Source organism: Limanda limanda, chromosome 5, assembly GCF_963576545.1.
Source record: "Limanda limanda chromosome 5, fLimLim1.1, whole genome shotgun sequence".
NCBI classification, from domain to species: Eukaryota; Metazoa; Chordata; class Actinopteri; order Pleuronectiformes; family Pleuronectidae; genus Limanda; species Limanda limanda.
The window spans coordinates 16,773,046-16,799,528 of NC_083640.1; the positions used below are offsets into that span (position 1 = coordinate 16,773,046).

At 42.1% G+C, this 26,483-nt stretch overlaps 2 protein-coding genes across 2 annotated transcripts; both read left to right on the forward strand.

Moving 5' to 3' along the window:
• The first annotated feature begins 385 nt into the window (after positions 1 to 385).
• qng1 (Q-nucleotide N-glycosylase 1) lies at positions 386 to 7,536 on the forward strand. Its single transcript, XM_061072180.1, has 7 exons — positions 386 to 452; positions 1,403 to 1,596; positions 3,155 to 3,305; positions 4,998 to 5,110; positions 5,742 to 5,885; positions 6,642 to 6,837; positions 6,907 to 7,536. The coding sequence occupies exons 2-7, from the start codon at positions 1,411 to 1,413 to the stop codon at positions 7,134 to 7,136; spliced, it is 1,020 nt and encodes a 339-aa protein (XP_060928163.1). The 5' UTR covers positions 386 to 452; positions 1,403 to 1,410; the 3' UTR covers positions 7,137 to 7,536.
• Positions 7,537 to 9,129: 1,593 nt separating this feature from the next.
• LOC133002124 (zinc finger protein 260-like) lies at positions 9,130 to 26,106 on the forward strand. Its single transcript, XM_061071886.1, has 4 exons — positions 9,130 to 9,200; positions 9,336 to 9,460; positions 10,790 to 11,176; positions 24,840 to 26,106. Exons 1-4 carry the CDS (start codon positions 9,130 to 9,132, stop codon positions 25,763 to 25,765), a joined length of 1,509 nt encoding a protein of 502 aa, XP_060927869.1. The 3' UTR covers positions 25,766 to 26,106.
• The last annotated feature ends 377 nt before the right edge of the window (positions 26,107 to 26,483 follow it).

A 26,483-nucleotide genomic window follows, 5' to 3' on the forward strand; every position in this document is an offset into this window, starting at 1 on the left:
TAAAACTGAGAAACCAGGATATAGAAATATTTGAGAAGCTGACACTTTGAACATTTAATTTTAAAGGTTTAAAACGATACAATTTTGTATTTGGAGAATAACTGATTAAGAATTCCAGTTCTGCATTACTGGTTAGGAATAATGCAACTTTTTGTGTTTCCCTGTAGAAGGTACATTTACACATGATCTATTTAACGACTACAAAGCATCTGGTGCCAAGTAATTTAGAATTACTAGTTAGAAGACCTAACATTACTATAAAGAATTTATAAACAGTTGTTTATTTTGCGTATTCAAAACGGAAGTCGTTCCTCTGGTTTCCTCCCCTGGCTTCCTCTGATTGGTCAGTAACTCTGTGACGCTTGCACAGCGGAAGCTGTGATTGGTCGACAGCAGGAACCCAGGCAGGTAGTTGGAAGCACGAAGCAGCAGGAGACTTTATCTGCTCTTTGGTAAGTTATATCATATCATGAAATAAAGATCAAATCAACAAAGTGTCGCTGTACAGGAAGTTAAGGAATGACGAGCTGGTTCGTAGATTCCCATTGCTGAAGCTGTGGATGCACTGGTTTGTGTTGTGGTGTCGATGTTCTGCTGCTGGTGCACTTTGATCGTTCCGTTCGTACAAAATGAAACGTGTGATGCCAACAGGCTTCTTCTCACTGACCTGCAGACAACACTGATCCTCTCAGGGAAAGATAGATCATCCAAAACCGAACATGAAGAGTAAACCACGTGACTGATCACATGAAGGGAGAGAACGTGGATTTCATTCAGTCACACAAAGTGCGGAATAGTGTCGTAAAAAACCCGATAGACAGCGATGATTTATTTATCTCACTAACACGTACAGTCTAATTTGAGATGGCACTATTCTTGTATTTTACTATGTTGTTGTGTTTAATTCATTGAATAGTATTGTTTACATAATTTTGTATCACTACAGAACATATTCACCCCATATGAGATTATTTTATAATAATCAGAACTATTACCTTAATTCAACCATTCATTATTTTACTTCATTTGACCTAAAATGATATTTTACTTACACATATTTTCATTTATGTATGGGTGATACAAAATGCTGTCCTGTTTCAAAATGTGTACGTCCTTAAAGGAGGGTTTCATGGGTTTTTGTTTTAAATTTCAGTCTATTATGTTTCAGAAGCGCAACGGGCTTAAGCTTAAAAAGTGCTATTTAAATAGCATATATTATTATTATTAAAAAATCTCTATATAATTAAAAGTATGTTCGAATTTAATTTCTTATCACAATTATAAGTGAAACACAACAACATAAAATTTGTTTTTAAAAGGGTTTCCCCCTGACATTTGGTGGATTAAAAGTACAAACAGATTTATACTCTGGTACAGTACTTGATTCCTTTGCTTCATACAGTATCCATCATGGAAACACCTCTTCTTCCTCGTGAGTCTGGCCGGTTCGTGGCAGAGCGGAGTCAGGACGTGTTTGTGGAGGAGGAGGGAGTGCAGAAGGCGGCAGAGATGCTCTACTCTCTCCGACACAGTGAGGCTCTCACTGCCAGTGGCTGGAAAGAGGGGAATCCACTGGCCCCGGCAGCGTCTTCTGACCAGGGGAGTATGTCAACAAGTGGAGCCTCCCAGAGCGCTCGATAAGTTTTCACTTCATGCCTAATTAGTGAAAAACAAACTACATGCACGTGTGTGGTCAATGAAAAGGAGTCAGAAGAAATTATTCACTGATGTTCAGTTGAGTGGGTTTCGGTTGGTGATAAACCTCGAGGCTCAGGCATGGAGAGGGAGAGCAGAGAATGTATGAATGAATGCAAATATGAAAAAGAAAGAAAGAAAAACACAAGCCGCTTATTGTCTCACTTAGCCTGTATCATCCCGTTGCAGATATTTTTCATCAAGATGATTAAGTGTTTCTTATGACATTTAAAAGTAGATCTTTTCTGTGATTTCTATATGTATATTTATACATCTTATATAGGTAACAAATCAAGAGATCTGAAGAGGTCACGTGGCTTTACGACATTGTGCCATTTTTAACTGATTTATGGTCTTTTAAAAAACAAGCAGATTAATCAACATCAACGTCATTAATTTATTGCAAACACTGTAAATTGGCATTTCACAACTGTTTATCCACTGGTTAAAACAAATGTCAAGCCTGCTGGTCAATATCAGTGACTCCTATTTCGTGAAAAGTGTTCAAGAATTTCAAAGTGATGGGGAAAAAAATCCTGGCAGGTGATAATTTATGAGTGTCATCAACACAAAGCAGAGGAACCGTTGCATTAAAACTAGGGCTGGGCAACGATTAAAAGTTTTAATCGCGATTAATCGCATGATTTCCCTGATTAATCACGATTAATCGCATTTGTATACGCAAATTCCAATAATGAATTAAAAAGTAGTGTATAGCGCAATTTTATTTTCAATGTTCTGCCATATGAACAAAAGTGCCATAACATTTGTTGTGCAAACACTTTTAACATCAGCATTTAATACAGTAGCAGTTAAATAAAATATTCAGTGTAAATCTCAACTTAACAATGTTATCAAAGCAAATACAAAATTAAAGGTCAATGCCACTGCCAGGGCATTAATGTTATCCTCTTCGTTATGAAAAATGTATACTCCTCCCTGCGTCTAACGTAGTCTGCCGAAGCCTTGCTCCGCTCGCTGTTTCGTTGAGTGATTTGCTGATATCAACTTTGTGTTTTGCATTTAGGTGATATTTTAGACTGGAAGTACTCCGGTGATAAGAAAATTCACCTTGGCAGTGGCTACAAATTACTTTGGTTCTGTCGACTCCGCCGTCTGGAAGAACGAAAATGAAAATGGCCATGTAAAAGCTCCGTACCCTTATCCATGGTTGTTTATCCGCCAATTATTTTCTTTTTTCCAGTTCCGCAGCAGTCAGCAACAGACTTTCACAAAATAAAAGCCTGACTTTCACAATAAAACAATAAATAATCAAACCTGAGTTAATGCGAGATAAAATAATTAATCGAGTTAACTCATCACTTGAGTTAACTCGATTAAAACGAGTTAACTTGCCCAGCCCTAATTAAAACCATTTGCAATAAAGTGCATTTATTGTGTCTTTTCACACAACAGTCTTCCTGTCTCTCACTTAATAACCTTTTTTGTTTTAACTCTTCAGGCCTTAAACTGGGTGTTTGTTGTCGACACCATGAACTTCTCCTTCTGGCCAGATGAAGAAACTCAGCAGTGTGAGGTGACATATAAAGGGACCACGTACACAGGCTACATGACACTTTGTGCTGCCATTCTCAGAGCCATGGACGAAGGTGAGACCGTGTTTAACAAATCACTGAATGAAAGATGTGAGAACACACAGAATTTAGCTTGTTTCTGGAAAAAGCTGCAGTCATCGCAGAATTTCATTTAGGTTAGCCCCTTAACAGACACAGGTAAGTGTCCTTCAACCCTTTTTATTACAGTCATATCTGTTATTAGACATAAACTCCAGAAGCTTGGGTTCTGACATGAGTTTGCCTTTTACATATAGGAACACAGCAGGAGATTATCTTGGACAGATGCGTTCACAACGACAGGAAAATATCCAGAACATCAAGGCAAGGGGGGGGGGGGGGGCTGGGTAGATCGTGCAGGAGGCAGGACATGATGTATATGTTCCACTGCTGGAATCATGTGTTTATGTTCACAGCACCACTGTCGGTTTCTATTGCCAAAAGCTCTAGACTCTCAAGTTGACATCTGCATCGGCATCTTCCATGTGATGGGCCCTCTGCTTCATCCTGAGATATTTGTAGGGTTAGGGGGAAACAATCAGTAAAAACAGAAACTGAGGAACTGAGGAAACACTATCCTATCAATCTTCAGGACTTGCATACGTGCCCATAAGGAGCTGCGTGCGCCACTTGAAGACACCCCCCCCCCAATCCAAGTGGCTCCTCCAATTCCACTGAGGAAACACTAGAGGCAGAATACAAATAAAAAAAATCTAAAAATACTGAAGCTATAGAAGCATGGTAGAAATGTAAGGATTTTTGTTTGCCCTGCCGCTGAGATGGAGATATAAGGCCTTGAGATGTAGGTCTTGTGTGGAAAACACGTTGGAGCTTGAACCAGATTGGTGTCAACATCTGTTGGATTGATGCAAGGGTCTTAAAAGGCTTTGCATAGATAGAATGGAGACATTTTAAAACAAATGTTTAATTTCTCAAGGGATGAGATGACCTATGAATAACGGCCATTATTTTTTTTTTCAGGGTGCTTTATTCAGCACACATGGCAGAGCAGAGTATTGGAGTTGTGGTGATGCATCGTAGCTGCTTCTAACATTTGTGGAGCAACTTTTCATGAAAATTTTCACAGAAAAGAAAAAAGCTATAAACAAACATGCTGGGTGATCGAGATGTCAGACTGATGAAGAAAAGGCAGGACCATTCTCTGACAGTGAAACACGACATCTTTACCCTTTTTCACAAGCTGATTTATCCTCTTTGACAGAACCTTTGTCTCTGGAGAAAAAGAGAGATATACTCAAACCTCCTATGATGTCTCTCTTCAATGATCTACCCTCTCTTGCTGTTGTTTGGCGCTGCTGCAGCCACTTGTTGTGCACACGCCCTTTACTTGAACCTGCACTGCTTGGAAATCGCTTGTAGCTCTGCGTGTGCCCGTGCATCAGTCATAATGAGCGTGAATGACTCCGGATATGAATCAATTATGTCTCAATTGGAACAGGGCTCTCAATGTGTGGTAGCTGTGGCCTTTATAATTACAAGCGACTCTCCCAGAATAGCACAGGTTGCTTTGTTACGGGGGAGGGGGATCTGGAGGGTCGACAGCAGCATGAGATCAGAGCAGATTACGTCTTTTGCGAGAGAAATGGTTACTGTGGAGTTGTGTGTTTTTACAGCACACGATAACTTCATAACTTATGAGCTTCCTCCCCACTAGTTCCTGTCTAAAGATAGGACCACTCAGAGTTTTCTCTTGTCCTCACTCTGCAGGTATACCCATCACCGATCCAAAGTACTTCTCCGAGATGAGTGTGGAGGAGCTCGGACACATCCTTCGATCTGACAATAAAACGCCCATGCCGATGCTACAGGCCCGTCACAAGGTTTGAGCATTATCACAATAATGTCCCACAACCGCCAGGAATCTGGGGATGTAACAATATACTCCATCCACACATCACCTCAGTTATCTTCCTCTGGTATCTCAGTTTGTTTCATCTTCAGTGCCGTGATGAAGATGATGTCTGACGTCGTGCTCTGCTTTTTCTACTTTCCGTTTAAAAAATGGCACAAAAACAACACGTGACTGCTCTGAACGCACAGCTGTCTCTTTAATTTACACTGCACCAAACTAAAGCAGTTATTCTCATCAGCCGAGAGAAAAACAGATGTGTAGAGAAAAACAGGATGCATCATCTCATCTCTCTAATCAGTAGAAAACGAACGCAATGTCAAATTCCTGCAGGGTACGTTAAGTGTCTTAGGTTGTATTGTCTCATGTCCTGCTCTATTCATGTGGCAGCTGTGTACACATGGATTTTTAATGATAAATTATTAAATTTTTTAAATGTATTTGGACAGATTTTCACGAGATAGATGATATTTTCACTCATGTAATTATTCCACTGTGTGTTCCTCTATTAGTGTCACACAATTCCCTCAACAAGAGTAAGTGTGCATCTTACTCTCCTTCTCTTCATTGTGGTCAAATGTGAACTGACTGTGTCTAACTAGGTGCTGACTGAAGGCGGCCTGGTGTTGCTGGAACATGGCGGAAGTTTCCGCAGTTTCATCAGCCAAGCCGGGAATGACGCCCGCAAGATGGTTGAGCTTATTGTGCAGAAGATTCCTTCCTACAAGGATGAAGCTACATATGAGGTCAGAGCTATATTGCAATATTTACTGCAAATACCACGTTCATGTTTTCAGAACTTTTGGTCTTGTTGACTTAGTGTGTCATCCACATCTCAGACAAGACAATGAATTTTGAGACATTTATCCCATGTGCTAAAATAATCATAATCTCAGGATGGATATGTGCCCAAGTATATTTTGAGATATTTTATTTTGAGGACTTTAGTTGTTTTTTTTACACATTTAAAAATGTACTGTACCATTGTGACACTTTGAAAATACAAAGTTGAACTAGAAAGGCACTCTGTAGAGTGTTTACCTCCGCCACCACTTTAAGCAATCAGTTCCTAAATGTGGCGGTTTAAAAAAAAAATCAAGATCCATCAATTATTCTCTGAAATCAGGTTGAAAAACACCCTATCCTACAAAGTTAATGAAAGTAAAATATGTTATGTGCTCCTCCCTGACCCATCCCACATCCTTGATGTAAAAACATCTTGAAAGGATAGAGGAAGTGTATATGATCTGAGATAAATGTATGGATATGGAGATGATGTTTGTTGATGTTAGAGTTCCACCTTCTGGCCAAAGACAATATGGCAGTATTTTAAATTCTCTCTTTATACTAAATACAGTCAGTGAAAGAGCTAATTATAGTATGTGCGTACACATTGTTAACGATATATTATCTTTGTGTATGAAGATCTGTCTGGTAATAAACAACAATGGTTTAAGAATAAATAAACAGAGGTGTGGTCCTTATTGCCCTGTGTGTTGTAGTGCAAGAGAATCTCACTGTACAAGCGAGCCCAGATCCTGGTGGCAGATTCCTGGGGTGTCATGGAGGCCAGAGGAGAAGGAGACATCATCAACATGGACTGGCTCACCATGTTTGCAGACTACAGGGTCCCACAGGCTCTCGTCTACCTTGGAGTGCTACGTTACTCTGACACGCTGATGCAGATGCTGAAGAAAGGTGAGACAGAACAGGAGTGGAAGATAATTATTAAATAGTACAATTTGATCACTATGGCTTTTCTTTCAGGTGAGCTGCTGTGTTCAGGGGACAGGAGGGAGGTAGAGATCCGAGGTTGTTCGATTTGGTCCGTGGAGCTGATCAAAGATCAACTTTGCAAACTGGTGCAGGAGCGAGACGGAGAGACATGTCACATCAACTCCGCAATCATAGACTTCTACCTGTGGCCTTACGCCAAACAGCATCATAAAGAGATGGCCCACATTCCCGTACACCGCACACGCTGTATTTACTACTGATGAGCTGTTTGGCAGCCGCACATACAGGAGGCTGCACTTCCTCAGTGTGAAGCCTTGGAACTGGTGCCTCTCCCTGGGATAAAGCCAAACATGTTCATGTGCCAGATATACATACGAGTGGACTTCTCTCAATCTGTAATGTAAACAGGTGGGAAGTTATATTGTGGCTTGTTTGTCTGTGGGTTGTATAACTGTTGTCCATTTACAGTCATTTAAAATGTTTAATGTTAATGAGATGGAACATTTTCTAACAAGTGATCTCAATGTGGACACTGTAAATCTGCTGCAATTTGAACCAACACTGACAGTGTTGGCAGGATTGTACTGATATGATATATGTATAACATTGCATGAATATTGTCATAAAATGAGATGGGTGTTTTTAGGAAAGATCTTAGAAGCGGTTTGTACTGGATAGTCAATATTTACATTTATTTTGTATTGAAGTATAGGCTAACGTACATATATCATGGTGAATCAGAATTCAAGAATCACAAAATGGTAAGATAAATGTTTTTTAATAATCATTTTAACAAATCAAGCAAAATTTATGAACAGAGTAACAAAATATGAAATTGAATAGGCTATCAAAACTTAACTATATATATAAATATATATACATATACTGTATATGTACATATTGCTAAATTAAACGTATTCATCTGCAGCCTTTATTTCTAAATGCTCATGTGAATGTAACTTGTTTTAAATAATAATCAATCATATTTTATTTGTAAAGCCCAGTAACAAAGGGAACTTCGGTACAAGTAGCTATAGGCATATGCCTTGTAGATATTGCACAATTGGGGTCTGTATTAATTGCACTTTAACAAATATTTGAACTATGCTCATAAATAACAGCACTTCACATTTTCATAACATTATTGGTACTTTATTAGCAGGATTTGCACAGAACAATTTGCACGAACTTTGAATAGCACACTTTCTAATCAGGTAATCGACTGCATTAAAGTATATTAATTGTAAATAGTGTAACTGAGAACATAAGCAAAATATAAATATTTACAGCATTGATTAGAGGAAACAGTTTGTCACAAAATAATAAGGCAGCCCTTCTAGAAGAGGGCACTGCTGCGTTCCTCCTATACAGCTCTTGTAATTTAGCAAAGTAATGGAATATTACTTTACTGTCCTGGTACTTTTACCTCAGTGAATGATCCAAATTCTTCTTCCACGATTGGTTAATTTTATTTTGTTGCTCATACTTTAGTACTTGTTTAACAAGTACTTGTACCAGAGTATTTCTACGGGGCAGTATTAGTAGTTTGGTTTCCTCTTCGTCCTCCAGTTCCACAGGGGTCGCTGCTGGCTCGGAGCTCGGAGTATCTGTTTCCTGTCGCTGGCTGTCTCTGTCATAGATATCATATATAGAGGCTAGATGTCTCGTCTGAGTTGCCGGCCAACGGAGACGAACGTCCGCACATGGCGGCCATCTTGCTACGGGGCAGCTCGCTCACCCATAACATTGTGTTAGTAGTGGTAAATAACCATAACTTGCTCAATTTTCAACCGATTTTTAAACGGTTTGGTTTGTTGTAAACGTCAGAGATGTAGATATGACACTGCATACTTATGAATAATTATGGTATTTTCTAAAAAAAAATGAATAGTAGCAAGATGGCCTCCATGTGGGGACGTCCGGCTCCGTCGAACAAGACATCTAGTCTTTATATATAAATCTATGCTCTTTGTCCCCTCAGAGACACAAAGTGGCAGAGAGGAAGAACATTGCCGCCATGCAGCTGCTCCGTGTGTCGGTACCATACAGTCTATGCTGTGAACCCAAGAGCAAGACAGGCTTCATCATACGTTATTTTCAACTTGGTTTGCGGTTTTGACTTTTTTTTTTTATTATTTAAAATTAAAAAAAAAAATTTTAATTTTTTTTTTTAATTTCGAGCAAGCCTTGCATCCGGCGGGCCAAGCTGGACCCCCTGGCGGGCCGTATCCAGGGGTTAATTTGTGCCGGATCATGCCGGAACAGGATCCGGCACCTCTTGGTTTTGGCCTGCCTGTGTTCGGGGACTTATTTGGGCTGATCCGGTACCTCTCGTATAGAAAAAAATATTAATAACAGAGCTGCCAACTCTCACGCTTTCGGCGTGTGACACACATCCAATTTGTGACGCCAAAAAAAAATGTGATTTCTTACAAGTGGCCAATATGTCAATCGCGAAGGCAGTGTGGGCCGGCGCCGCCACGCCCCGCCCCCCCTGACAAGAGGTCCGCCGCGGACGAGGTTCGCTACATCGTCCAGGGCGGGGGTGCGGCGGCGGCTAAAGACACACCGCCGCTGATGCGACGTTTTGTAATAAACACAAGACAATTTGTAGGGAAATCAGGGTACTTGAGGCCATGTCGGATCGGCCAGGGCGCTACACTGAACTGAGCCAGAGGGGAATTGAGGAAAACTCTCTCCATGGTGTCACATTGAATGGAGGAAAATCAAGTGACAAAAAACTCGACCCGAAGCAGTTTTTCCTAACTGTGGCTAAGAACTTAGAGGAACGTATGTTGTCTCAAGGAGGCCGGCTGCCTGATAAAACTGGATATAACAAGTTAATTGAGGAGCTGAAGGTGCTTTACGCACAGTACTGGCCCGAGGACGCAGGTGCGCTGTATGGAGAGACTGAGGTTGAGTCGCTGTGCCAGCGCTTTAACATTACCAACCTGAGCGCAGTCATACTGGCCTACAGAAAACACAGAGACTCGGAGGAAAAGACATCCCCGATGAGCTGATGGAGTGACTTGTTGCTGTCAACAGCATTCCTATTGCGAGTGCTGAATGTGAGCGCGGATTTTCGCAAATTAACTTAATTTGGACTCACAACCGTACCGCTCTGCTCACATCCACCATATCATCTTTACTCTTCCTAAATCTTGTTGGACCCCCCCCCCCCCGGGCTAAATTCAATCCAGTCCCGTACGTGAGGTCGTGGGTGGCCAAAGGACACAGAACTGCCACAGACACACGCAGTAAAACCCGAAACAGGGAGGAGGAGGAGAATCCGGACATGGTCGTGATGTGGGGTGTTTTAGACTAAATATGATGAGCATACTGTCTATTAATAGGCCGCCGTGCCAATCTTTAAATAATAATAATGGAAGATTTATGTGATTTATTGTAAGCTTTGAACTTTTATTTTTTATGTTTTACAAGTTAGATCTATGTTGAGAAATTAATTGCTGACTGTAAGTCCCACCTGTGTTGATGTGGGCATTTGCCTGTGCTGTATAGCCTAAAATAATTGTTAATTATTGTCATAAAATTTATACCATGGATATTATTTGAAATTAAGGCTTGTAAGTCCTACAGCATTGTCAGTGGGCATTTGCATGTTTTTTTCAGCACCGTTTTCTGTATGCGTTCCGGGACCTGTGCCCGTCTCGTCATCCCTGCGCTGTCATATGTACTTTGCGTTCCGGCACCTTGTGATTTACAAATTAAGCACTGGCCGTATCCGTATGTTTGACACTCCTGGTCTACACGATCCCACCCGTGACCCCTTCACTGACACTTAGGACATCAGAACACTCCTTAAACTAAGTGTTTTTTACTGAACAACATCAAAATCACACATAAACATAAACCCAGTCCGTGACACTACTTTCGTTTCCTCTTCGTCATCCAGTCCAGCAGGGGTCGCTGCTGGCTCGGAACTCGGAGTCTCTGTTTCCTGTCGCTGTCTGTCTTTGTCCTCTCCGAGCCTCGACGTGCGCAGAGAGGAGGAACATGGCCGCCGTGCAGCTGCTCCGTGTGTCGGTTCATGAGCGGATCAGCGCTGCCGCTGAAGACTTCCTGCTGCAGGTGGATAAAGGAGGAGGAAAGGCTCGAGTCCCGGAGCTGAGAGCGATGCTCACCGAGCGGCTCACGGCGGCGGGGGAGGAGATCCTCACGGGGCTTGAGGAAACCGTGGCAGAGTACGAGGAGCGAGTGGAGCAGTCCGAGCGGGAGATCTGCCGCCAGAGGAGGCTGCTCGATGCCGTGATGCAGCCCGTAGTCCGGCTTCACAGAGCAGGTCAGTCCCTAGAACAGGGGTCATCTACGTTTTTGAGACTGAGAGCTACTTTGAAGGTACTGAGTAGTACGAGGGGCTACTTGTTTGATACAAACTTCCTGAATAACAAAGTTGTACAGATCACCTTTTAATAATAATGATATATATGTGAAGAGACTGTCTGATCACGTCAATGTTTAGTTATTCCTCACAATAATTATTAACAATGATTAGCACAACAATGATGGTAGGAAACAGATATATTAAAACATGCAACATTTATTTCTGTTAATCTGTTTCAACATTGAAAGGTATCACATCTCTGATATTTTTTTAAATATCTGTCTTGACAGTTTTGTATGAAGAAGCATATTGTAGAATTTTGTTCAAAATCACACCGGTTATATATTTGTTTTTACAAATTATCACTTCTAAAAAATTTTAGGAAATCATTAACTGTCATATCTTCAAATCATGTCTCGTTTGTACTAACTAACCACTACCATTGGAACATTTTTGAACAAATCATGAACTCTGTACCATGTTTATACAACTATCAGTTATGTAAAGAAAAAAACAACTTTTCACATTTTTAAATGAATCCTATTACATTGGTACTAATCAGTAAATCTGTAGTATTTTTAACAAATCATAACATCTGTTTAACTCCTTTTGAACAAATAATTTTTTACATTTTTGTGCAATATTTGAGTTTAATGTTGTCATTTCAATGAAAACAGGTTATCTCTTTCTTTGTCTGTAGATTAGGGGTGCAACGATTAGTCGACGTCGTCGCCAAAAAACGATGACAAAAATAGTCGCCGACGAATTTACTCGTCGATGAGTCGATGGTGACGTCATAGCGCGTGTTTCTCGTGCCGCGCAGCGGAACTAAACGTCATTTTACCGGAGGTGCTGATGGAGTGAGCCATCTCGCTCCCTTCCTATCTCTGAAAGTCGCGCATGTGCAATAGCGACTGTAACGGCCCCCCCGCTTGTCCATACAAACGCTGAGTCTCTTGAACTGATGTTACACAGCTCTTTATTTTCACATCTGGCTTGCCGTAGTGACACCGTAAAACTGAAATGACAGTTACAAGTTACAAAAGGATTTTAATCATTAAAACAACACAAACGTTAAAATACAAACAACAAGCGAATCCCTTCCGCGCTACCCGCAGCAAAGTGAATGAGACCAGCTTTCTTACCTCGTTCCGCTTGGCGAGGGGTGTTAAGCTATAGTTGTTTGGTTGGTTCTTTAGGTCAGAGAAATGCCTCAAAGCTGGCGTCCGGTTTGGTTTCCGCTCCTATCTGTGCCGGGCTGTACGGCTTGTATTTTATTGCACTGGGGCGGAACGAGGGATCTGGTGTGTCGAATAAAACCGTCCGCTCCTTTGCTGCAGGTATTAATGCGAGGGGAGTCGCTACGTGTAAAAGACAACAAAATGAAAGCATAAAACAGTCAGCATAAACTGGCCGGTTTTGCTGACAGTTACACTCCCACCAAATCCTGATATAAACATTTCAACCGACTGTGCTATACAGGATTTCTAGTGCATATCTAATGGCCCTTTCAATTCAAATATCTAGGAGTGTTTTGCGTGCGATATTTATCTATATGCCACATGTTTAAACTATTTGTCGCGTCCCCTGGTCCTTTCAACTACTCCTCATGCAGGCAAGTGGGATGCCTACGACCACAGGTATTACATGCATGTCACCCTCTGCAGTCTTTGGTGATGTGTCCCTTCCTTAGGCCAGGGGTTCCCAAACTTTTCAGCCTGCGACCCCCAAAATAACGGTTCCAGAGACTGGGGACCCCCAGCGACACTGGAGGTGGTTTATAATGTTGCGCACAGCCACGCACATGCACTATGCGTGCGTGCGTGTGTGCATTCTTGTGCATGTCTGCTCAGGTAACCTCTCCTTCTCCGCTAGCCTGTCCTGTTCCTGTGGCCTCCTCGATTTGTTTGGTATTAACCAACGTTTCATTGTGACTGTCAATAATTTTCAGCTGCTTTCCAAAAGAGTTTTGGCCAGCTACCGTGTGACTGGTGCTGCTGTAAATTGAACTGTCACTAACCTGTGTCGTAAGATAAAAAAAAGGAAATGTTTTTTTTTGTGGAGGAAAAAAAGGGGAGAAAAAAGAAAAAAACTGATGGGAAATGTGTAGGCTATTTTATTTAGTGACTCTTATTTTGAAGAGGGGTTTTACCGGAAGGATGTGCTGTACTAAACGGCTGCTATGTCTCCTGTAGGGCTGCCGCGATTCGTCGACGTCATCGATTACGTCGACGCTCAAAATGCGTCGACGCCAATAAAATGCGTCGACGCATATATTTTTTTTAAACCGCTGGGCACATGCCGCGGCTGGTGGAGCAGTCGCCCCAGCGCACTCCCCTCCAGGCAGCCGGAGGCTCGGTGTGCGGCCCGCCTCAAGTTTGTTTTGGGGGGGGTCCTCGTCCACGGCGCCTCACGGCGTCGCTGGTGCGGGGGCTTCCTTTCTCTCGGACCGCGGGCCGGTGTCCATCGCAGGTGCGGAAGGCGACGGGCCCTAGACGCGTGTCGGGTCCTACTCGCGTCACCTCAGCTACCGCGCCCGCGGGGGGAAGCCTCCGTTCGCGCGGGGGGGGGGGCGCTAGACTGAGTCCAGAACATGTGGACATCCTGACATTCTTACATTACAACACACATGTTTAACTAACGTTTGAGTCGAATCTTGAGCTGGACACCATTGTTTCTTATACTTTAAACATGTTGCACTTTGTTTAATATGCAGACCTAACTTTTTTATTTTGATAAGGGGTTAAATAGAAACTTTGATATCTTTTTGAGTTGCACTGCTGACTCAACTTATAAGCCCTATTTTTTATTTATTTTTATCACGTTGGAGTTGCTAGTTTAAGCCTACAGTTTTGCACTTTAATATTTGAGCCTTTGTTTACATTTTGTTTTGTGCTGCATTATACGATGACATACAGTTTGTTGTCAAAATAAAATTAACTGAAATGGTCAATTTGATTTTTTTGGAGGAAAATTTATCGTTTCGATTAATCGACTAATCGATAAAATAGTCGACCGATTAATCGATAGAAAAATAGTCGTTAGTGGCAGCCCTAGTCTCCTGTGTCTTCTTTAGGCTGAGGCCTTATTCAATACAACAACTAAACGCTTGGCTACAATTGCATGGTTTTATTCTAATATCAACTCATATGTATATATTAAACCAAAATTTATAAAAAAAATAAAATAATTGTATTTTCTTTTGGAATGCATTTCGCGACCCCGCCCCTGTGTCTCCGCGACCCCCACTTTGGGAACCCCTGCCTTAGGCAACCAAAACAGAGGCGGTTTTCGTGGATGAATGCCTTTTTGTCTTCCATAGATTTCGCAGCGAAAGAAGGGCACCTGACAATGCCATGCGTTTCATCTTTGCAGACCACACATGGGGGTCTTCCCCTATAATTGGCCGTTTCAGGTGCATCTCGGGTGGCGTACTTTAATTGGGCAGTTGTATTGAGGGATCTGGCTCCCTTCTCGAGTGTGGGGTTAAAGTTCATCCAATGTGGGGAGGTGATAGGGTTGCAAGATATCCGGGCCTCTTTGTTCAGGAGCGCTGTGAAACTTTTGAAATCGGGGTAATCCCCCGATTTATACAGGTTATCGTCGACGATTCGGCCCCACTTTCGTACAATCCAGTCAGGTAGTTTTTGAAGTAGCTTGTGGTTTTCTTCGCAATCATTCAAGATGGTCAAACCTTTAACGTGTGGGATTGCCTCTGCGCAGCCTTGGAGAAAGTCTGTAAAATCTCTCAGTGCTAAAGGATCAGTCGCACTGATTTTGGGCCAACTAGCGAGCTTGTCTCTGAAGGCCTTTTGAACGAGGAATGGGTTTCCGTATCTCTCATGTAGGACTTTCCAGGCGCCTGTATATGCCTCCTCAGAATTACTATAGAAGAACCCTTCCACCGCTTTGCGGGCTTCTCCAACGGGGTAGATCTTTAGATAATACATCTTCTCGCTTGGTGAGAGAGATTTCTGATCGATAAGGGTTGTAAAAGACATCTTCCAATCAGTGAACTTCAAAGGATCGCCATCAAACGTTTCTGGCTCAGGTACAGGCAAGCGATTTATGCTTAGTGCGCTTGCTATTGCTTGGGCCAGAGAGACGGTATCTTCAGATGTTGTTGCTCGCAAAGGTGCTAGTCGAGGTTGAGATGGTGACCCATTTGAATTTAGCCGAGCTTCATATCTGGTCTCCTGGTGAGCAGCGACTGATTCATGGTTCATCCCATCTTGGTGGACATCTTCGAAACTGTTATATGCTCTTACTCTAGCAGCTGCTACCTGGACTTCCTTCTCTGCCTTAAGCTGCTGCAGGTTCCTTCTTTCCTCTTCTAGCTTTGATTGTCTCTCTGTCCTTTTCCGCTCCAATTCAGTCAACATGGCCGCCTCTTCAAGTTTCCATTCATCTTCCAGTCTTCTGAGCTTGGATTCCTGAGAGAGAATGTCTTTTGTTGCCTTTATCTCCGCTTGCTTGGCTGCGAGTTCTGCTTCTGCGTCTTGTCGTTTGCTAGAGCTTGTGGAAATTGCATATGATTGGTCTGAGTTCCGTGATGTTTCTGAAAATGCGGTTTCAGTATTTGTAAGTCCAAATATGGAGCCATGCTCTTCCTTACTCAGCACTATTCTCACTCTCTCCTTCTCGACTCGTTCGTTATAGTTGCCATCGATGATGTCTCTGCGTTTACTCACAAGAGCAAGAATTTCTTCAGTCAGAGCAGAGCAGTTGTCCATTTTACCAACGATATCTGTAGTGGTGGTTTGGCTGCATACAAGTGCCTCATAATGATGGCTCACCACATCATGGTTTGTGCAAATTTTTCGTTGGATTTTATCGAGGTCATCTGGAGAGCAGTAGTTTTTCAATTCAGTCCGAACTTCTCTTGCTGACAATTTCCAGGACTCATAGGCCTTATAAAAAGTGTTTTTATGCAGCTCTCGGATGTTCTCAGGAATTATTCTTTGCCGCGAGCCTGGTCTGTCTTGATGCATTGGAACTGATTTACTTGTTGCTGCTGCTTTAAGTGACATTTTATTTTACTTGCGTTGTTAATTTGACCTTCGGACCTTAATCTTTAGGTGTGATATGCAGTGTGCCTGAATAGAACCTCTGCCAGTAGTCGCTTTAATTTAGTAACTGCTATTTCTTTGACCAGACATTTGCAAAACAGTTGAATACTCAGAGTTTTAGCACAAAAACAGATGCAACCTAAATATCCTAAGTAAGATGGGCACAAACAAAAGAGGATGCGCTGTAAGTTGCTTAGAAATGCTTAGAAAATTATACTAGGCAATTTAAACAGTGTTTACGCTCCTCATAGACAACAATAAATAATGTTAGTTGCAACATGACACACACAATTACCATTGGTCGTTAAAATCATCATCATTATTTAGTGATCAGTTTTGACTTCAAGACAGCAGGAAAGTTCACAACATTTTTGTATTTACATATGTAAATGCTTCATTAAATTTGAATATAGTCTCTCGTGCGTGCGCCGACGATGCGTTGTCCACTCTTGTCTGACGGTCGATTTGTAAGTTTGTGTCTTCGGGTGACAACACGAGTCAGGAAGACGTTTCAGTGTAGCCACGAGTTTTACTGTAACGGCCCCCCCGCTTGTCCATACAAATGCTGAGTCTCTTGAACTGATGTTACACGGCTCTTTATTTTCACATCTGGCTTGCCGTAGTGACACCGTAAAACTGTAATGACAGTTACAAGTTACAAAAGGATTTTAATCATTAAAACAAAACACGAACGATAAAATACAATCAACAAACAAATCAGCACGTGAGACACATCTGACTCGTTAACGTGACATAGCGACTCCCTTCTGCGCTACGATCAGCAAAGTGAATGAGACCAGCTTTCTAACCTCGTTCCGCTTGGCGAGGGGTGTTAAGCTATAGTTGTTTGGTTGGTTCTTTAGGTCAGAGAAATGCCTCAAAGCTGGCGTCCGGTTTGGTTTCCGCTCCTATCTGCGCCGGGCTGTACGGCCGGTATTTTATTGCACTGGGGCGGAACGAGGGATCTGGTGTGTCGAATAAAACCGTCCGCTCCTTTGCTGCAGGTATTAATGCGAGGGGAGTCGCTACGTGTAAAAGACAACAAAATGAAAGAATAAAACAGTCAGCATAAACTGGCCGGTTTTGCTGACAGTTACAGCGACAAAACATGGACCAATGGCGGCGTCCGCTGCCTCGCTCGCCAGGAAGTCGTAACGTGAGGATGCGGACTCGCCTCTGTCAGATGTTATATATACACGTATATACCTGTGCGCAGGATTCTAGAATCCATTACAAAAATATGGTTTCAACTTTTTTTTAACGAGTTTAAAAGCGAAATGTTATCCTATTGCCTGACAAACGTCTTTTTTAATGGCAGTTATTTAGTCCGAAGAAAACTGTAGTTTTGTTTGCTGATGTTTTTATTATTGTTATTTTCCCTGTCCTTTTTTTGTTAACACGAAAAATGGATACTTGATTTTTAATTTATTTTTAATTCCAGCACTTGGCCTGTTCTTGGTTCACAGTAAAAAAGAAAACTTGAATTTAAATTAATTTTTTTTAATAGCACTTTGCCTGTCCTTGGTTTTTAATGGACAAGAACTTGATTTTTCTTTGCTTTTGTGTCAACAGTACCCTCTAATATGCAGCAGAGTTTATTAAAAGACATTTTTTTAAATGAAGTATCGATCTTTATTGTCTTTATTTTCAGTCATCACATGCCTCGAACAACCTCAAGCTAATTTTAAAAGCTGCTTGCTAAATAATAGCAATTGAGAATTTGTGTCATTCATAATCCGATTAGTCGATTAATCGTTTCAATAATCGGTGACTAATCAGAATAGCCGTTAGTTGCAGCCCTACTGTAGATATGTCTGTTAGTGGGAAGCCTGGCATTGCATCCTGTTCACCAATGAACCGTAATCTGGTGTAAAATTTGACACTGCAACTCTGAGTGAGTCTTGTAGATGTACATCAGTACAATGTGTTCTTTGTTTGTTCTTGATTAAGTTCATGTTAAAAAAGGCTGATTCACAGAGATAGGTTGAACCAAAGAGGCAGGCAACTTTCGGAGCTGCTGTGTATACACCTTTGTACTTTTCTGTGTCCACAAGGCACCAAAAGTTTGGAGCAGACTGATGGGTTTTAAGGAGGAAGTCATTTTGCAATGTTACGATTTCAATCTCCACCTGTCCAGCATCCAAGTTTAACATAGCACTTAGTTGCTCAGCAATGCATGTCATGTCCATTTGCATGAAAGAATTTGAAATGAATAACACACATGGCTTAAGTTGATCAAAGTCACAAAACCTTTTCTCAAACTCTTGCCCTAGTCTGTTTATGACTTGAAAGTACTTTTCTACAGCTTTGTCAAAAGCCACAGATGCAGAAGCATTGTCATTCAAAACTGACTGTACGGAGGGAAAGTGCTGCACTTTTTTTCTCTGAAAATGCACAGAAAAAATGTTAATCTTAGCTCTAAATGCGTTTATAGCACTTATCAGGTCAGCGACGGTCTTACCCTTGCCTTGCAGCTCACAGTTCACATGGTTCAGTTTCCCAGTGATGTCCGTTAAAAATGCAAGGTCCAGTATCCACTCAGTGTCCTCCAGCAGCGAGGCGTCTTCCCCTTTCTATTTACATGAACTGTTTGATTTCGCCCAAAAGTGACAACAAAACGCTGCAAAATTCGTCCCATGCTGAGCCATCGAATTTCTGTGTGTAGGAACAGGTCACCATATTCAGCTGACAGCTCCTCCAATAGCAACTTGAATGTCCTGTGTTTGGCTTTGGAGCGGATGCCATTTATGATCTTCACGACAGGAGTCATCACATGATCAAAGCCGGTTACTTTTGCACATAGCGCCTGCTGGTGAATGATGCAGTGGTAAATTAGAAATGTTGGGAAGTCTGGGTCACCTTTGCATTGCACAATGAAGCCTGCATGCCGGCCCGTCATGGCGGGAGCCCCGTCTGTTGTCACCGACACCAGCTTTTCCAATGGAACCTTTTTCTCCACGAAGAATGTCTTCACTGCGTTGTAGATGTCAATTCCCCTCGTTGTTGTCTTCAGGGTCAGGACTTCTTCTTTCGTGGAGAAATCCTTGAACACCATTCGGATAAACAGCATCAGCCCAGCTGTACTGGTGTTGTCCACGGACTCGTCACACTGGATGCTAAATAGGGGTGCAACGGTTAGTCGACGTCGTTGACAAAAATCGATGACAAGAATAGTCGCTGACGAATTTACTCGTCGATGATTCGTTGGTTACGTCACAGCACGTGTTTTTCGTGCCGCGCAGCGGAACTAAACGGCGTTTTACCGGAGGTGCTGATGAAAGCAGCTGAGGAGTGAGCCATCTCGCTTCCTTCCTATCTCTGAAAGTCGCGCATGTGCAATAGCGTCAAAACACGGAGCATTGCCGGCTTCCGCTGCAGCAGCATCGCGCACCAGAAAGTAAAAAGTTCGGGAGAACTTCACCCGTAACAGCCCGAAAAAAACTACCTGCAGTATCTGTACAGCGGACCTGCTCTCCATGGAAGCAGGACACGTGCATGTGAGGAGGAGGAGGCACGTGTGACATCGTAACGGAGACGATGCGGACTCGCCTCGGTCAGATGTTATATATACACGTATATACCTGCGCGCAGGATTCTAGAATCCATTACAAAAATATGGTTTAAACTTTTATTAACGAGTTTAAAAGCTAAAAGTTATCCTATTGCCTGACAAACGTCTTTTTTTAATCACAATTATTTAGTCAGAAGAAGACTGTAGTTTCGTTTGTTGATGTTTTTATTGCTGTTACTTTCCCGGTTATTTTTGTTAACAGGAAAAATGGATACTTGATTTTTTATTTATCTTTTTTATTAGAACTTTGCCTGTCCTTGGTTTTAAATGGTCAAAAACTTAATTTGTCTTTGCTTTTGTGTCACAGTACCCTTATATGCAGCAAAGTTTATTAAAAGACATTTTTTTAATGAAGTAACAATCTTTATTGCCTGTTTTTTCAGTCATCACATGCCTCGAACAACCTCAAGCAAAATTTAAAAGCTGTTTGCTAAATAAGAGCAATTGAGAATTTGTGTCATTCATAATCCGATTAGTCGATTAATCGTTTCAATAATCGGTGACTAATCGACTATCTTAATAGTCGTTAGTTGCAGCCCTAATACTAAACCACCTGCACTTAACCCAGTGGTTCTCAAACTTTTTCTGTCATGCCCCACTTATGAGCGAGAATATTTTTCATGCCCCACCCGCTCCCCTGCCCCAACAAATTATTACAAAATAGGCCAAGTTTAACTTGTGTATTATAAATAACATACACATGAACATTAACTTTACATCACTTTCAGGAATTTCTGATAAGCAATTAAAACAACTTTTTGTGACATTTGTCACTACTTTGCTACATCAGTCTTTGTGCCTTTTACAAAAAATAGTGCAATAACTTTGGCAAGTTTAACTTGTGTACTTAAATAACATGTACATGAACATTAACTTCACATCACTTTCAGGAATTTCTGATAAGCAATTAAAACAACTTTTTGTGACTTTTGTCACTATACTTTGCTACATCAGTCTGTGTGCTTTTTACAAAAAATAGTGCAATAACTTTGGCAAGTTTAACTTGTGTACTTAAATAACATGTACATGAACATCAACTTCACATCACTTTCAGGAATTTCTGATAAGTAATTAAAACAACTTTTTGTGACTTGTCACTTATTTGCTACATCAGTCCGTACTATTTCTAAAATGAAGAAAAAATAAATTAAATTATAATTACTTTGTTTCAAAGATTATAAAGTTCAACCAAAGATAACACATGCAGAAACTTGGCAAGAAAGATAGGCAAGTCACTATGTGAGAACTTAAGTCTTCTCAACTCTTTTAGTGGCTGCAATGAGACTGTTTTACACTGCACATCTTTTCAAAATGGGGTTGCAGGCTTGATAATGCCACTCTTAAGTCATTTTCAATATTGAGCCTAGATCTGTACTTTGATTTCAGTGAGGCAACAGCAGAAAAGCCTATCTCACAGAGATAGGATCTGGCAAAGGGAAGCAGAATCCTCACAGCCCTCTGCCCTATGAGTGGATGCTCCCTCTGCACGCCAATCCAGAATTCACTCAGTGTCTGTGCTGTAAACCTCAGCCTCAGGTTGGAGTCAGATGTCATCTCAATGAACTGGTCCTCTTCAGTAGAGCTGAAATCAGCAGGTGGTGATGCATTGAATGGATCTCTCACCCAGTCGCACTGAGCACTGTTGTTTGGGAAGTACTTTTGAAAGAATCCTCTCAGGGAAGAGATATGCTCCCTCAGACATGGAATTACTGTGGTGGCTCCAGTATCACTGGTGTCAGCAAACTCACTCAGATTCTCAAAGGAATCAGTATTTCCCTGATCAAGTCGCCTGCCCCACATCTCAAGCTTTCGGGTGAATGCACTGATCTTGTCAGCCAGGTGTGGGAGGTGCTTGTCTCTGCCTTGAAGCTGAAGATTTAATTCATTCAGCTTTCCAAATACATTGCTGAGGTAGGCCAGTTTCATCAGAAATAGTTCATCACTGAACCTGCTTGCAAGTTCATTCATCCTCTCCTCCAACAAAAACACCCGGATTTCCTCTCTGAGCTCAAAGACTCGCGACAACACTTTACCGCGCGAGAGCCACCGTGCTTCGCTGTGAAACAGCACTGCTTAATGCTGAGCTCCCATCTCCTCACAAAGTGCAGAGAACAGCTGCGCTTTCAGTGGTCTTGTTTTTATGAAATTTGCCACGTTAACATCAGCCAAAACCTTGTTAAGTTCAGGACTAAGCTGCTTTGATGCTAGAGCTTCTCTGTGTATAACACAGTGGGTCCATTGCACATTTGGCGAGACCTGCTTGATCAGTGCCTGCAAACCCCTCCTTTTCCTTGCCATGGTCTGTGCTCCATCCGTGCAAACACCTTCACAGTTCCCCCACTTCAGTTCATGTTCTGTCATGTAACAGTCAAGAAGCTTAAAGAGCTCATCAGCTGTGCCTCTACTTTGGACGTACTTGCAAAACAGCAAATCCTCACAGAGTGACTCTGATGTGACAAAGCGAACATAAGCAATTAATAAGCAGTCTTTATTGCTATCAGTAGCCTCGTCCACTTGTAGGGCGAAAAGTTTGTCTTTCACTTTTTCGGTGAGTTGTTCTTCAAGGTTATTTGAAATGTTGCATATCTATTGCAACTGTGTCATTGGACAGGGGAATAGCCTTCAGTTTTGAGGCGGTGCTCTCATCAAACATCGTTGACACCATATCTAAAGCTGCAGGGAGTATGAGATCCTCTGCTATCATGTGTGGTTTTTTGCACTGGGCAATTCTATATGCGACTTTGAAAGATGCCATGGTTGCTCTGCAGTTCACCGATGTAGCTTTGACAAAGCTTTGTTCCTACTGACGATATTCCTTAAGTTTTCTCTGAAAACTTGACTGGCTTATTGATATGACTTGGGTGTAATGTTTCTAAGTGTCTTTTTAATTTGTTGGGCCTCAAACTGTCAGCCGCCAGAGTTTTCAGACACAATACACACAATGGTCTCTTCTCATCTCCTACCACTGTGAATCCAAGAGCAAGATAGGCTTCGTCATATTTTCTTCTCAACTTGGATTTTGAACACTTGTTTGTCTCAGTGTCATCGCTGGTTTTCCTTTTCGTCCCTGTCAAATATCTGTCCATTTCATCCAAGTTGCTGACCAAACACTATAGCTATGTTGAAAGAAAGATTTGTTTACTGTACCGCTGTTAAACATTCCGACGTAAAACATTAGTTCCGCTACATTAGTTTTGCATCACGGCATGTTCACAACGGAAGCGCCGCGCTAGGTAGCGCCAAGAACAGCCGGGCGCCTCCTCTCAGCCCCACTCAATTGTGCTGTTGTCATCGGCTTCGCCTCGGGCCCTGCAACGACGGTTTCGGCGTCATGTCTGCCGGCGCGGAGAAACGCTGGTCCGGTGTGAACAGCCAGGCGGCTGTGCGCCAGAGAACTGAGCTGCGCGGCGCTTACAAGTGGGGCGCGCTGACTTAACCAGATCCCGGTCCAGTTGCTCCGTCAAGTCTTCGGACATAGCTGATACTCTTCTAACCATCGTACTTGCCCCCAGTTGGACATCGGAGATGGCATCGGGACCATTCTTCTCGTCTTTGAACACAGTGTTTGCAACTATCATCATTGCTTCTTTAAAGACCTCCCCGTCTGAAAAGGCTTTCTTGTTCTTTATCAAAAAAAGGGCAGCTCTAAACGAAGCTTCAGTTGCTTTTTGCGATTGTATCACCGGCCTCGTGAAAAAAGTTGTTTACCCAAAGCTGCCTTTAAGTCACAGGCTTTTTCTGTCCGTAGTGCGCTGCCTGGTGTGTAGTTAGCATGGAAGCTTTTGTGACACGTACTGAAGTGTCTCTTTTTACATTGTGCAGCTTTGCCGTCGCAACAGTTGCCCCGCAAATGACACACATTTTTCTTTCACTGTCTCAAAAAAGAACTCTTCCTCCCAATCATTATAAAAATACTATGTTTTCTTACACTTTTCTGCCATGTTTTCTTTAGCTCTCCCTAGCTTGTCTCAGCACAGAGCAGTGATTCTCAAACTGTTGGGTTCGCCCCAGGCATAACAGGTGGGGTCGGCGACCAGGAGGGGGAAATGTGAGGCAGAACTAATATTATAGCTGAACTAATGTTTTGACGTCCGTTTCTCTTTAACAGCGGAGCAGTAAACAAATCGCTCTTTCGCCATAGCCTGTGGGCGGCCCTTCAGCCCTTCTGCAGTGGTTCCCTGTGCAGTGTTGTACATGTCGTGCATATTTTTCGCGAATGGACAGCGCACTCACACAGGGCTCCGGCCGTTAGGATAAGAGCTCGTTCACGTGAAGCGGACGGGACAAGAAAAATATTCTGGCTCCAAAGTGGGGCATAACAGACAAACTTTGAGAACCACTGGCATAGAGTGAGATGGCGGTTTGACTTTTTTATTTTATTTCAAATTTGAACTTTTTTTTAATTTTTTTAGTTTTTAATTTAGAGCATGCCATGCGGGCGACTCGTGGGGTCCCCGCGGGCGACCAGGTGCCCGCAGGCACTGTGTTGGCTACCTCTGCCCTAGAGGAAGCACTCACAGGCTAACGTTAGCTGGCATCAGCTCGAGCACTTCCGGGCTCTGTCTGCTGCACCCGGCTGCTCCACCTCTCACCTGAAGAATGAGAAGGATTTGATGCTGTTGTGAACAAGTCTGTGCAGACAACCTGCTGCTCTGTTGCTCATGTCTGAAACAGAAAGTCCGGACACATTTCTCTGAGTTTTACCCACAGGTCTGAAAGCAGCTTAACCAACGAACTAACTTCCCCTCGCCCTGTTCTCCTCTGTTAGGGACCTAATTGGTTTATTTGGCCTCAAAATTAAAAACTTTTTTACCAGAAACCTTTTGTTTTATGCCGCTTCCTTTACGAGCTGCGTCGTAACACCAACTGTAAACGACCTCACCATCACTACTTCCTGAATGTGATCATTCAAAAATCACAACAGTTTTTCAAAACACTTCAGGAAACTCTGAAATGATAAACGTGTGTATTTGTGTTTCAGTGTGTCCTGCAGACGTCCAGCAACTGATGGTGAATAAAGAAGAGGTTCCCCCTGAGCAGCAGCAGTGGAGCCCCCTTGTGGACCAGGAGGACCCAGAGCCCCCCCACATTAAAGAGGAACAGGAGGAACCGTGGACCAATCAGGATGGACAGCAGCTTCAAGGACTGGAGGAGGCTGATATCAAGTTCACATTGACTCCTGTCGCTGTGAAGAGTGAAGAAGATGAAGAGAACCTTAAATCGTCAAAGCTTCATCCGAATGAGACGAACGAGACCAGAGCGGACTGTGGAGCACCAGAACCAGCCAGGAACTTAGGTCCTGATGGACATTTACAACAAAGTACTGAGGACAAGACTGAAGACTCTTCTGAGACTGAAGAGAGTGAGGCTGATTGGATGGAGACCAGGGAACCTCAGACTGGTTTAAATACAAGAAATAACAAACAGCCTCTAAATGATATGGGATGTAAGACAGAAAAAAAATCGTTTAGTTGCTCTGAGTGTGGTCAAAGATTTAGCCATAGGAGCAGTCTATATAATCATATGATGATTCATACAGGAGAGAAACCCTTTAGTTGCGCTGAGTGTGGTAAAACATTTAGCAAGAGGGGCAATCTAAATACACACATGATGACTCATACAGGAGAGAAACCGTTTAGTTGCTCTGAGTGTGGTGAAAGATGTAGCCATAGGGGCGATCTAAATTCACATATGAGGTTGCATACAGGAGAGAAACCCTTTAGTTGCTCTGAGTGTGGTAAAAGATTTACCCATAAGTGCAGTCTAAATGCACACATGAGGAGTCATACAGAAGAGAAACCGTATGGTTGCTCTGAGTGTGGTGAAAGATTTAGCAATAGGGGCAATCTAAATATACATATGAGGAGTCATACAGGAGAGAAACCCTTTAGTTGCTCTGAGTGGTGAAAGATTTAGCAATAGGGGCAATCTAAATAGACATATGAGGTTGCATACAGGAGAGAAACAGTTTAGTTGATCTGAGTGTGGTAAAAGATTTAAGATTCAGTCATATTGTATGAGACATGTGAGGAATCATAAAGGAGAGAAGTGATTCAGTTGCAACCTTTGCAACAAAAGATTTATTAGGATTTATCAGCAGATATTGATGTTATACATATTTATAGTTCACTGTTTTAAATATACTATTAATAGATTTTATGTCCCTAGAAAATATAACTCATTGAATAACACAAAGGATTTGTGTTAATATATCTTGTTTCTACTGATTTCCACATCATTTATCTATTTTTCATAATGTCATTCATGTCATTTTAAGGTTAGAGTGTATTCCTTGCACAGAAGTAATGTTTGTTCTTACCTAGTTAATATGATTAAATATGTTTGTTTTAAAACTAGGGTTTCTTTGTTCGTGAGATTCAATGACAGTGTGTGTTCTCCTTTATGTATTGAATGTGTTTCCAAGAATAAAAGTCTAATAAAAAGATAATGGCGTTGTCGCCCTCCTCTTTGTTTCTGTACGAACGGAGGCTGCACTGGCTACAGTTGAATTGTCTGATCACGAGACAAATTAATCAGCTTCTCACAGTCAGAGATGTTTGTTTGCGTTTGACGTGAAGTCGGAACTGGGCATTTCCGGTCAGAATATCTGACATACGAGTCGTCT